We start from the raw sequence: 14276 nt of genomic DNA, 5'->3' as shown, positions 1-14276 counted from the left end.
TCTAGTTCATCATCTTGGATGAAGATTGCAAGAAGCTCTAGTCCTTGTGGTCCCTCACTTTTTCTTGACAACAAACTGTGTAATTTGCTTTCCTGAGGATCAGGGTCCCATTGAAGTCAACCTCATTTCAAAAAAGTCAGCTAGCATAATATCCTCTCTACCCTAATATTCTGGTCAACTCTATCCCCACATGAAAAACTTTTAACATAGCTTCACTAATTCCGTTCTTGACTTTCTTTTTAGAGAGAAGGTAAAAAGAAACATAATTCTACAAGCAGATAAACATTCCATGATACTGTTCATACTACTGTAATTCCTGCTGCTAAAAATAGGTTTTTTTCCAACTTCTTAATAATCCCTTGGTTTCCATAATTTCCAAATTTTCTCTGTTGTTATTTGCAGAATATTCATTCTTCATTACATTTGCTAAATGTGTCTTCCAGCTATATTTACCCTACATTTATTTCCATAGATACATAGCCTTGCTCTACCTGTAATTATTAGCAATGCAGAAATTGAATACTAGATTTTGATCATAACTTCTCTAAGCTTTTTTTAAACCTGCACCCACGGTGCTTATTCAATATACCTGTATGAAAAAAACTACATTTAATTCACTTGCACCTTGAATATGGAAGATGCAAGATTATGACTTACCATTAAGGAATGGTAATGATTTTCCACTAAGGAACATTGCTACTAAGATGTGTTTATCTGCAGCTATCATTGCTCTCCTCTTCTTGAAAATGAACCATTCAATTTAAGAGAAACTGAAAGGTCAGTTAGATAGATTGCTGTTAAGAGAATCGGGAAGCTCAACAATCAGACCTAAACTTGCCCTTCTATCACTTTTCAATGACTAGGGAAAAACACCAAACCATGTCCCCTGCCAAAAAAAAAGGAATTACATTTATTTGTTTACTGTCTCACACAGCTGTGTTGCTGATGAGCCTGCACACTTAATTTCAGCTACTGTGATTCATTACCTGAAATGATTCAGGAGTAAATAATTTCTTATGCAGATATACTTATTGTAGAGGGAACCTGATTCTCCATCTAGTTTTTTATTTGTCAAATAATGAAAAAGATGGCAGGTATCTTCATATTTTCTCTTTAGTATTGTCCATTAAAGAAAATTATAAAGTAAAAAACAAAGTACATTCGCAAACCCCTTCATACATCTCGTTTCCTCTAGATCCACCTACAGAAATACTTCAGTTCCACTGATACCATGATCATGTCTGATTTCTCCCTCAAGCAGTAATGTTGTTTGGAAAAAAATAAGCACCACTGAACTTTTCTGGTTCAAAATTCAAAAACAGTAAAAAACACTGTCACACCATTTGAATATGCAATTTAATTTCAGGCCCACTAAAAACATTACATTGAAATAATAAAGGAAACAAAATTTAAGTTATTTTTAAATAAAATTCTTCAATTTTTTGCCAACTGAATAGAAGTACATTCCTACAAAGTTAAAATTTCTAGCAAAGGTAGTATAAGCATGACATGCAAACTGGCTCTAGAATCTAGCATCCTCCTCCTTCCACTAGGACTTCAGGCTAAGGTTTCTACCCCCATGGCATGTTATTTAATTTTTAAAATAAACTTAAGAAAGTCGTCCCCAGAAGGAAGGAGCACCTCCCTGTATTTAAGATAATATAGGTGCAATATGAACTGCAGAATACAGGATGTATCATGTAACAGAAGGGGAAAGGAAAGACTTTTAAAAAACTTGCTTTTCCCTCCGTTAGCATATTTAAATATTTTAATTAGGAAGGAGTAAAGATTTTACCATCTTAAGAGTAAGAGAGACAACGTACACAGGTTTGCAAACACTTGGCTGTGGAATCATATGAAAAACTGCTATTAAAAATCAGTGGGAAAAGATGTGAATCATCCACTTTTTTTTTTTTTTTTCCTCAACAATAATTTCACCGGTTGGGTGCACAGCTTTTTTCTTTGAAATCAACTCATGTAGAAATCACATTCCCTCTGAGTTTACCCAATGTGCAGAACTACACAAGAGCAGGAGATGAGCTTTCAATTTTCCCAGAATATGATTCTGTTCCATCTCATATGCTCTTGACATTTAATTTCCAGTTCCTAAGCAGTAAATACTAGTTTGGATTTTTACAAAGGCTAAGTGAATTTTAAAAGTACAGCAGCTCCTGACCTTTAACACATTCTGTTGCTGTAAGGGAGGTTTCTCCTTTGTGTGGTTTTCTGCACCTCTGCAGATTTGAAATACATTTCTCCTGCACACTACCCACAATCACAAACAAATTACACTCTCTGTGTCAACATCTGAAACCAAGTCACTAAATCACGACATGCTGGGGTGGAATTGCTGCCCCTATCATCTACTGCTCGCTGCTATCAAAGCCTCTAACCGGATTAGTGGGAAAACAGCTGTATTATTCATACATTTAAGCCCTTGCAAACAGCAGGTTTTCTCCCTGCAACAAAGCACAGCACTTCAGATAAAGAACATGTAAATCCCAAAGGAAACCATGATATATTAGACCCTGGCTATCTTTTTACAACTTAACAGTTCATTCAACCTTTCTTTCCCTGGAAATAAATGCAGGAACTACGTTGATTCGGTAGAACTAATGTTTTTAGCACATCTACTTTTAAGCCTTTTTTTCCCTAGGATTTCCTCATATACAAGGCACAGTTCATTAAATCCTGCTGTCACTTTTAAGAAGTGATTGACATGAACTTAAATCCATGTCTTTCAGTTGTGGGCATGAATCATCGTGCATGTGGGCTTTGTGGGACAGCATCTTGGCAGAGGTTAGCAGTGAAACAGCTCTCTAGTTAACTCAAAACCCCAGACCAAAGACTCCATGGTTATTAAAGCTAACAAGCCATAAAACAACTGTCAAACATTTTAGGCCAAAAGATCCATGAGGGAAAGAAAAATTGTGGACAACTTCTAGTTAGTGTTAGTGTTCATGTATCCATATGCTAATGCTGTATTAACTTAACATTTTCACCTAGCTTTTTGGACTTTTTGATTAATCTATCATGTCTAATATTGGGATCCTTTGGAGAAAATGTTCTTAAGCAAAAATATGCAATATGTTGAATAAATGTTAAAAAAATATTGAATAAATCTGCATTTATTTAATCTAGAACAAAATGCTTAAGTTTTTTTTTGTCTGTTGAGTTTACTAATAAAGCACTGGAGTTGGACTTTAGATAGACCTACTCCATTATGGAAACTTTTGTCAATCAAGATGATAGAATCCTAGAATTGTTTATGTTGAAAAAGACTTCAAAAATTATCTAGTCCAACTGTTAAACTGATTCTGCCAAACCTTTAAAAACCAAAAGAAGTCTTAAAAAAAAATCTTCAAAGACCAAACTTGGGTTCACTTCTCCTACATATAGAATGCCTTATAGTAGTACAACCATCTGTTTCCTATCTATAGCATATATTTTCCTATCTATTCGAGAAATAAAATATATGTTGTAACTCCTCCACCTCAATTCCATTCATAAATCATCTGAATACACGAAAACATAGGTTATACCAAAGTAATTTTAATTATAAAACTGAAAAGTTTTAATAAAGACAATTTTAAATTATAAGGGAACAACATCAAATAGCACTTTATGAAAGATTTAGAGATGCCATGCTCTATTATGCACATTTCTGTGATTGCTGCCCTCCACTGATGATGAAAACAACATGAACAAAATTTTCTCTTTGGTTCTGCAATCAAATATCTGATGTGAACCTCTAAAGTTCATCCAAAGGGAAAAAATGGCCATTATATATTGTAAGTAACAAACCCCTGGGGAAATACACTGTAGAAAATATTTGAGGGTTCCTGGTCCCTTTTTGACACAAATCCTGACCTTGAGGCCTCATTAGAATAATAATGACCCTTAGCTAGTAAAATACAGCCTAAGGAAGGCTTAGCATTGATACACTATTTCTGGTCATCTTGGAGCAAATGTAACAAAAGAGTTTGGAAATATGTGTAAATCAAAAGGTAGTAGGGGTCTAAATTTTCCAGCAGTGAAAGCTGGCACAGCTCCACTGAACATAGAAATCAATTTCCATCAGTTTAGATTACAAGCTTTTTCTTTTTTTTTGTAAAATGGTGAAACTAAGATTTCAACTCCCCAATACCATTACAGAAAAGTTTATTTCCTTTAACAATAATAAAAAAATCAGGTTTTCTTTTTCCCCACTGCAATTTAGACCAAGGAAAATGGTCTTACCCACTATTAAAAACTTTAACAAGCCATTTTAACTTTAACACCATGGAGAGTAAGCACTTGTCTGCTCCTTGCAGAAAGTTCTAGATAAACTGTCAGCAAACCATGAAGCAATAAGTGGTTTTAAAAAAGATTTCTTTCAGTTATATTTCAGGTCTTTCTCCCTCAGGTTGGCTACAGCATGACTCTAAAAGTGGAAAATTATCTCCAAAATCATTTCAGTTACACATCATTGAGACTGTCTCTTGTTATGAAGAATATGCCTGTGTTCTCATCCTAAATCCATAGAATCAAAATTCTACATTGAACAGCTTAATAATAATAATGATGATGATGATGATGATGATAATAATAATAATAATAATAATAATAATAATAATAATAATAATAATAAAGCAACAATTAAAAAGTTTTTCCAAGGCCAGAAAATGACATCCAAGGTATTCTTCTGACAATGGAAAATTTCCCATACCTTCTTCATAGATTCTTACCTCTATAATATTATTTATTATGAGAAAAATTGTTTTGCCATCAAGTGGCAAAGAACTGTAGAATTTCTCAGAAACATTTCTTGGTCAGATTAGATATAGGACTCCACATCTACTGTCATTATGAATCAAACAACATGAGCTATCCAAACATTTTCTGCGTAGAAAATCTGTGAACTAGCAATTATTTCAAGACAATTTGCATATACCAATCTAATGGGAGAGGTTTCATACAGACAATAGAATTGTATTGGAAAGGAGAATTTGGTTATGCAAGAGTTTATTTAAATTACTTTTGCCCTTCACTTAAATGTATATGTAATATAAAATCTAGGACATTAATTTTATGTTATAAGGAAACAAATACAATATATTTTAAGTATCTTTGCAGCTTAACATTCAAGTATCTCACATCTAGTGTTAAAAATAGTTTGCTTTGGGCTTTGTTGACAATGCAAATTCTGTGGAAAGAATAGATACTCACTGAAACTACATTCACAAAGTCATCATCAGACAAGGTCTCCAACATCTCAATGACCGACGTGCGGATCAGCTTCAATGTCAGCCCACTGACACTCCCACTCCTAAAAAAAATTCACAACAGAAATGCTGAATTCAGCAAATATTATGTAAAACATAAAAAGAAATTACACATAAAAAGAGCACCCACTTTCACAGTAAAATTTTAAATTTAATTCCTGAATTCTCCAACTCATCATTATTAAACTATTTATTACTATTAAAGTAAGTCCAAAACTGGCACACAAAGCCCCAGTCCTGTGTCTCAGATGACATCATAATGCTGCATTCTTTACTCATTTCCTTTTCAAGAAATCTGAGTTTAACACCTTCAACCAATGCATTATCTAAACATTTTCTACTCCTACACTCTGATTTACAGCTCTGGATTTTCAGAGATGCAAATGACAGCTTCTTTGATTCAAGGCAAAACCTAAGCTGAAGTGAAGAAATAACAAATGTTGATAAAACTCGCTGCTGATATGAAAGCATTTCACCATGTGTAAAAGCATTAAATGCAAATTCTATGCCTGAGAAGCTTTTTAGCATAAAGCAATCTGACACATCAGGTTCAGTGCTCCCTTCAGTCCCTCAACATTGCCTACGCCACAGAAGCCTTGCTGAAGCAGAGAGCAAGCTTTTATTAATTTCTTTGCTTGCTTTCTAGCAATTTTTTATAGTAACCAAACTTGGCAATTTTTAAATCTGTATCATAAATAACACAAAGTCCACATACTTTCTTATCTTTCATGTGCATTAAATCATTGTCACATCTATTGTAATGCTTCTAGTAATTTGTTTTTAGACTTGTGCTTTACAACAAATCTTGGCATGCACATGAGAAACATTCACTTGATTGCTGCAGTAATTAATAAGTTGAAAACAGAAAAATATTGAAGTGATTTAAATAAACATTTCCTTGCTTCCAGTTTAATAACTTTCATGTTTGGTTTGGGCTTTTTGGAACTCTTTTATATTATGTATTTATTTTGCTCATAGCAAGATTTTTGAACCTTGCATACAGGAACCACTTAATTGCCTCTCTATTTTTCACCATACAGAGATTTGTTCAATGTACCCAAGTACTTCTACCCCACTAATGTCAATATTCAGACATTAAACACTTACGCATCCACTAAAATAAGCATGTCTTTGGGAGATGCTGCTCCTTGGATATACCTGAAATAAATAAATGGTATGGATTACACAAATTTGCATAAACATTTTTTTGTATATGATGAAAGACACTCTGTGATCTCTAAACTCAAAGTAGCTGAACCAACAAAATCCTCCTGTTGTAGTTAGTACAAAACCCATCTGTTTTTATTTCCTCTCTTGCTGTGTCTTCTAGGTAAATCAAAGTCTAAACCACATTAGGGTAGCCTGGACATAGGAGATACTAATCAAAATTCACTGTTTTCACATGACTAAAAAACAGGAATGCTATTTCCTAGCTAAGATCTTGATGACAGATGAATTATTACTTAGCCCATCCTAGGCAGAAATACTTAGTCCTTTGGAAAAAATATGTCCAACTATATCCGAGTATCAATATGCTTTATGTCTTGAGAGGCTTACATAAGAAAACTAATGAGAAGTAATCCCACTGCTCTTCCATCTTTTATATATCTAGTGATTTTATTGCTGGTCTAAACCACTGAGGCATATTTTTAAATATTTACAAAAATCTGGAAGAATGGTTCAGTCTAATACTCAGGATTATAATTGATTTTGGCACAAAATCAGTTTTTAACTGTCTTACACCTATTTGATAGTGATACTCCTATGAAAAGTCTATGTAATCCAATAATACATCAACTACAGTGAATATTGCATAACAAGGAGTATAATCTGAAAATTTTTTATTTAGAAAAACTAACAACTTTTAAAAAGAAAATAACAATATCTTAAATAAGAACCATTACAATCATGCAGAAAAAAAAGATTTATATATGTATATATATATATATATATATATAAAGTCTCTAAAAAGAAATCTTACCATGGTCTTCTGCGTACATCATACAGATCTATTTTGTTGGGAGTTCGACTTTTATCTACCCATGGGGAAGCTAAAAAAAAAAATGTATGGAATAATATAAAACTCTGTCTTAAGTATTTTAATGAAACAATGTAATGAATCAGTATCACAGACTTTGCACTATATAAATATCAACATTTCATATGGATAAAAAAAGAGTCTGTATTTGTATGATACATTGTTGAAATACCTAGATACCCTTATACATATTACCACATAATACAATGCAATAAAACTATATATATGTACATGTGTATGTATATGTATATGCGTATATATATCTATATGTAAGGCCAAGTGTGTTGAAGAAACAGGTACTGACTATAACTGACCATTGATTTTAAGGGAACCAAAAATCGAACCAAAACACTTTAGATAATGAAACAACTTTTTTAACAACAACTTAATTTTACAAAAAGTTAATTATTGCTGCATATAATAATGGTTTCTCTGTTATGAGCCTTAATGATTGTTCACTGACTCAAGAGCTTTATCTAAAAATGCATGTCAGAAAAGTAACATTAAAGTAGCATATTCTCTGAAAAAAAAAGAGATGTAAATATTTATGTCTCTGTAAAGAAACCACTAAGAATGATGACCTTTTTAAAGTGTTTAATCTAGGCTTTACCATAATTTTCATCAGAAGTGAGAATCATTTCATTGTTGGAAAATAAAATGACCCTTTCAAAACCATGTGACAGCTTAACGAACACAAATAAAAATGTGAAAAGCTACAGGGAATGAGATAACATTCCACAATTTGTTCTCTCACTGTATGCCAAAAGCCTTGGGGTGCTATTTCCTGACATCAATCATTTTTCTGTCTAGGAAATAAAGAAAGATATAGGCAGCTCCAGGATTCTTTCTGAAAAATCATATACCTAAGACAAAATGGAAGATTTATATCTTCACCCATGAATACAAAAGAAGACATCAGCTTTGAGCAGCTGCCTATTTTTGATTTTACAGAATGAACCCTTTCCTAGGAGACCAAACCAAGATCTGGCCTATCACTTTTTGGAACCTTTAAGCTGAATGTAACCCACATTTAGTAGTACACATTTAGCAGCCACAAAGAACACTGTGCATTGTTGCACAACAAGAAAACCTCAAAATCTCTACTAGTATTGTCTATGATTTCAAACTAGACCACCTAAGAGGTCCTTTGGGATCTGACAGGATGAAAGTATTTGAAATTTTCAGAAAGGAGAGAATCTAATTTTTTGAGATGGATTTATGCTAAAATTCTAACTTTTGTATCATTATTTAGACATGCACAGTTTAAATTCACCAGTATTTTACAAGCCTACAAGATTAGCGCATGTTCAGTGATGGATCTTTTTGTCTCTGTCCAGGCTATCCTTTCCACAGAAATTCCATCTGAAAATCCATCTTTCAGATACTTTCCCTGAGACTTGCAAAGCCTTCATGGAATGTGTTCATTTCAGTTTGTATTATGAGTGCTTTAGGTAAAATAGCAAATATAAATAAAGATACTGACCAAGGCTGCCATATCTATGCCAAAACTTCCAGTCATTTCAGTGACATCCATTAAAATCTATGCCCTACAAAATATGACCCTCTGAATTGACGCATATCTTGGACAGCCTTCATAAACTGAAAATTATCTCAAGTTATGACCCGGATATATTTCGAAACAACAGAGACAATTCAATTTACACTGGTAATTTTACTTTATTTCACATGAAAGATAAGTTCAACTCCTTAAGTTCATTCTGGAAAGCAAAAGGATGGTGGTTCAAAGCTAATTTGAAGGCAGGAGCTGAAGGAGGGCCCTTCTAAGATCATCTTCATATAACACTGTGACAGTGAATGCTGACAGAGGTAATAATTTAAAACTGAACACATGTTCTACAGGTAGAATGACAGAACGGCCCTTTAGTTAACATAAATTATCTACTGAAAACCATCATAGGAACATTTAGCTAGAATCCATCTGATATCCCAGTTGTCACATCCTACTTTAAACTACAGGGTGATTTTTCTAAGTTCTAAACTAAGATTTACAGAAATATGGGTTAAGATTTTATTTTAGCTGTGCAACAGAAGACCATGAGAAAAAATTCAGCTACGTTTTTCTGCAAAATTTGAGAGCAACAAATACATGTTAATGTAACACCACCTGACAGGTGACCACATCACATCCTTAAGGCCAACATCAGTTCTCTCAACAGAAAGCCCTTCAGAACCAGGGCTTTTAGACCAAAGAGCCCGTGGCAAATCTTTCAGAAACATGAAGAGGCAAAATTACACCGACTTAAACACCTATTAGCAAAACTTGAAATGCCTGAAACTTTCCCTAGTATTTCTAAAAGCACCAAATATAACAACACTGGACTGGAATAAAAATCTCAACACAATTAAAAATTCCTTTTCTTTGGTTTTTTTTTTTTTTTTTTTTTTTTTAAGTATGGAGAGGATGCTCAAAACTTCTGGTTGAGACAGTAAAATGAAGGATGTGAAAACATTTTTTTCCAAACTGATCTACAGCAGAATTCCTTTGGTTAAACCTTGAAATGCTAAGCCTGAAGTCAGTTCTACCATAGCTTTTCAGTAATAGCCTGGACTGCAGTGAGGGCCAAACTATCTCTTTTTGGCTACATCTATATTAGCAAGTAAAAAAGAACAATGGAAAGGAAGCCATTCATGAGAACTAGGCTAAAAACAATAACAGCACAATTACACACAAAATAAACTGAGTAGAAACCACTCAGCATGCTACTTACAGCCTATCTGGTTTTTCTGGAGATAATAAATGAGATTCTGAATAGTGATTTTGTTTTGGGTATATAGACACAATGGTGAACACAACTAAATTCTACTTTTTTCTCATTAGCATGGCTCTTTCAGTACACACAGTCCTGGAATGACTGTCAGCAGCTTCAGGGATATCTGGAAAAGGTCTTTAAAAACATTATTTATTACCATGCTGTTAAACCACTATTTCCTGTGCTACATGACAATAAGTTTTGTTTTCCGAATAGATATATTATTTTCCTTCCAGAAAAATAGAACAAGCTTCTACATGCTTAAGTTTCCATGGCTGCATGATTTATCACAAGATATTAATGTCTGCTGGATCATACACTAATTAAGATATATAATGTATAATGAGGAAAGTTGTTCTATTGATCTTTCTGATGTTTCTACAATAATTTACATAATCTAGAAGAAAGTCTCTGCGAGGCTCTGCATAACATAAATAAGGACTCAGCCCTTAGTATCTGAAATTTCATTCACACCAAAGTGCTGAATTCCCTCTTCAACCCCAAGAATTAACATGCCTAAACTGCCCATTCATCCTAGTCTCTATCTGGAATAACACTTTTAATTTTAGATTGCTTTGAATAGCCTGAAATGTATTCACTGGTTTTACTAACATTCTGAGTACTTATGGATTTATAGACATAATTGAAATAGTTTTTAAAAGGAAACTGAAATTCCCATGTGATATTTGATCTGTGGTGATCAATTTTAACTTAAATCCTGATTTAATATTTTTAAAACAACCTTTTTAAAATATGATTGATACTTTCTATGCAAAAATAAGTAAGTATGTATTCATAATTATACAGGAAATAATAAGAAGGGATGGAGACCAATGAAAGAGATGTTTTGCTTTTTTGGTCCATATACAGAAAACATTATAAAGCCACTTGGGGAAACTGACTTATATTTTACTGACAAAAGCTATAATGTGGTCTAAAATAAAAGCAAAATGAAAAACACAAAAATATTATTACACATTTCCCTCAAAAACTTAAACTGATCAAGGATTTTGAGATTTACAGTTTTGTTTATATAATCTATTGTTTAATACACTTTTATAAGGTTGTTTGGAACCTGCTTCACCTTTATCTTCAAGAAATCAGCCCTACCACAGTTCATCGTTGCACATGAGTATCTTTGAACTATGTAAACACTGAAAAGTTCTCTGGTGCATACATTAGGCTTTACTCATGTTCCCTTTTGATGATTTTCCAGTTTGGCATGTGGATAGATTTGACACTTTATAAATTATTCATTGGTTTTGATATCCCTCCCATCTGTTTGCATTATTGAGATACAAGGACTGGATATAATTTAAGCAACAGTAAGCCATGTTTTTCTGTTATTTCTGTTATTTAGAGTAGAAACCCTCAGGTTTGTTGATAACAAGCAGAACCAATTAATGCACTATAGAGACTGTCACAGAGTAGGGCCTAAATGAAAATATTTGTTAGGAAAGGCAAACCTTGGCTACAACCTCCCATTCTGAATTCAGGAGATGATTCCAGAGGCATAGGTGAGTGTCATGAGGGAAACTCTCCTGAACCTTCTGCCCTGTTCTACTGGTTAGGTATGCATGTGTAAGGAACAGAGAGGCAGAGATGAACTATTAACAGCTTTACATCCCTTTACATTATTAACACATTTGAGAAAAGAGGCTAAAAGCTGATATTAAAACAGGTAACAAATACCACTTATCAAATCCCAGACTGCACCACTTTATTTTGACGCTAACTCCAAATTTCATCTTGTGATCTCTCAAATTAGCATTCATGTGGATATTCAAAACAATCAAAACCACAGACTATTCAATTCAAATAAGCCAGATTCAGCAAAGTCTTAATCAGATGGAGCAAGAGTATAAGTTACAGCATATACTTTGCTGATATTTCATAATTCTTTTAGAGAACTTATGTGAAAAAAAACTGATTTCAGATATGTAATACACAGACTATTTGAGAAATGTGGTACTCCTCAATCTTCTACTCAGAGTCAGTTGAATTTCACTGTAGCAGCAGCACTTTTCCAGAATTCCTTAGCTGTTTTTTCAGTAAAAGGTGAGACATAGTAACTAAATATAAGAAAGTCCCTAAAATTAATAATCATAAAGTGTTTTAACTGCTATCATTCTTATTCAGGATAGCTGTACCATAATGATGCCTTGGATTTATTCTGGTTAGTACCATCCTCCCAAGACAGAGTTTGTTACTGACCAGCTTTGGTAGCTCTGTGCTACCAAACCAGATGTTCAGTCAGGACTGAATGCAGCCATTCCCTTGTGATTTTCTTATCCTAGTGACTGAAATTGCCAAGATTTTAAAATATGTTCAGGTAAAATCTATCTAAGTCAAAGAGGTCTGTCAATATCTTCCGTAATTTTCATGGCATCATCACAATACAGAAAAGAGAGATAATAATTGTGAGTTGTTTTAGAATTAATTACCCATGTGGTAATTATGTTATGGGTAATACTGCACTCGGTTTTATCACAGATCAGTTAAGTAAAGATTTGATATGGGAATAATCCATACACAAACAAATGTATTGATTTTTGATCTCTATGTACCCAAAAGTGATATAAATTGGCAATACATACTGCAGTCTCCCACTTCAAATGAACCTCTTTCTGTTCTTATTTCAGATGCAAACATTTCCATTTCTGCATGTATAAACTGAATTTTATCCTAAATGTGTTACTTGCATTAGTTTCACCTGGACTAGGGGCCATGTCCCAAAGAGGGCTGGAGTATCAGAGCTTTAGAAGAAGCAACAAGCTGTTTTGTTGGGTCTGTTGTGGTTTTCCTTTTTCTCCTATAAACGCAAATTCTGGAGATTTAAATCTGTATCATAAAGACAACAAAGATGGCATGAATTTCAGCATGGAGACATGGTGAGCTGCAGTATGTAATTTCATTAACTCACTAGAAGTAGCAGGTTATCCTGTAACTCAATGGATCTGCCTGTGTAACTGCAAAATTCAGCACATCATTTTGAAAAATGAGCCGTAACTGAAGTTACTGTAAGATTTTTCATATCATGAAATGAGGTTGTAATGAGATGGCTGTCAATCTCTTCTCTCAAGTAACAAGGGACCAGGATGAGAGGAAACAGCCTCAAAGATGTGTCAGGGGAGATTTAGATGGGATATTAGTAAAAAATTCTTGCCAGAAAGGGTTGTGAAGCATTGATACACACTGGTGAAGTGGCAGTCACCACCCCTGGAAGTTAAAAACGTGTATGGATGTGGCATTTGAGGACATGGTTTAGTGGTAAACGTGGTGGTGGTGCTGGGTTGATGGCTACACTTTATGATCTATTTTCCTCCAACATTTCTATGTATGATGAGTATGGTTAGATCCAAATCATGTCAGTTCCTGTTCCTCCCTCCCAGATTTCAAAGGAGAAAAGAAAAAAAGAGTGAACAACACTCAAAGAGGCTTATTTCTATGAAAAAGTAGAAGTATCTGCCTCACACACACTAATTGCACTAATTGATAATTTATAAGCTGCATTACTAGGAAAGAGTTTCTGGTTTTACTTTGTTTGTCTACTTTAAAGGCACCTTTAAATGTTGAGCTGTTAACAGGAACTAACAGCTATAAAATATAAAACCTTTTGCAAAAAAAAAAAAAAAAGTGACGTTCTCAGTTTTTCAAGGCTTTTGATTCATTTTGTATGGATTTTTTTAGGCTTTCCAGTCTCTTAGTATCTGCTTCAGTAATTACTTTCTCTGGAGAGTTCAATATCATGGCCACAACACTATTGCTTGCCATTAATTGCTAACACAAGAGCAGCTGTGCACAGCAAGTTCTTCATTTTGAGAGATACCGTTTTATTTTATTAGAAATTGATTTTTAAAGCTCTTCTATTATTAATTTGTCTAAGCAGGGAATGCTCTAGTAGCTAAGTGAAACTTGATTCACTAACATCTGGAAACAGGTTAAAGTTTGTTTTCTGGGGGTTTTTTGAAGACTTTAAGGACAAGATAATTTTTCTGGAAAATCATCACTGAAGTGCTGCTTTCTTTATGTGTGAATTTTTCTATTTAATACCTTGTAAGCTCAAATTCCATATAGGAATACCCTAATAAAATACTTGCATGAGCAATGCAAAGAGATTTTTTCTTAATTAAAATTTCCATCATATAATATTTACTTATTATATAGATAAACAAAGGAAGACTAAGTAGAAGGCAAATCTAC

General features: G+C 33.6%; 1 protein-coding gene across 5 annotated transcripts in view; it reads right to left on the bottom strand.

Moving 5' to 3' along the window:
* The window catches only part of CACNA2D1 (calcium voltage-gated channel auxiliary subunit alpha2delta 1), a 358410-nt gene that overhangs the window by 90357 nt on the left and 253777 nt on the right, over positions 1 to 14276 (bottom strand). For all 5 annotated transcript variants that reach the window (XM_012568886.5, XM_030291341.4, XM_041721401.2 and 2 more), the window contains exons 8-10: positions 7246 to 7315; positions 6372 to 6422; positions 5209 to 5308 (exon numbers count right to left, since the gene is read on the bottom strand). In XM_012568886.5, coding sequence (XP_012424340.1) covers positions 5209 to 5308; positions 6372 to 6422; positions 7246 to 7315 — 221 coding nt within the window. The remainder of the gene's footprint in view (positions 1 to 5208; positions 5309 to 6371; positions 6423 to 7245; positions 7316 to 14276) is intronic.

The sequence above is a fragment of the Taeniopygia guttata genome, chromosome 1A, assembly GCF_048771995.1.
Source record: "Taeniopygia guttata chromosome 1A, bTaeGut7.mat, whole genome shotgun sequence".
Classification (NCBI taxonomy): Eukaryota; Metazoa; Chordata; class Aves; order Passeriformes; family Estrildidae; genus Taeniopygia; species Taeniopygia guttata.
Note: the sequence above shows the minus strand (reverse complement) of the source record. Positions and strands in the feature narration are given on the sequence as shown.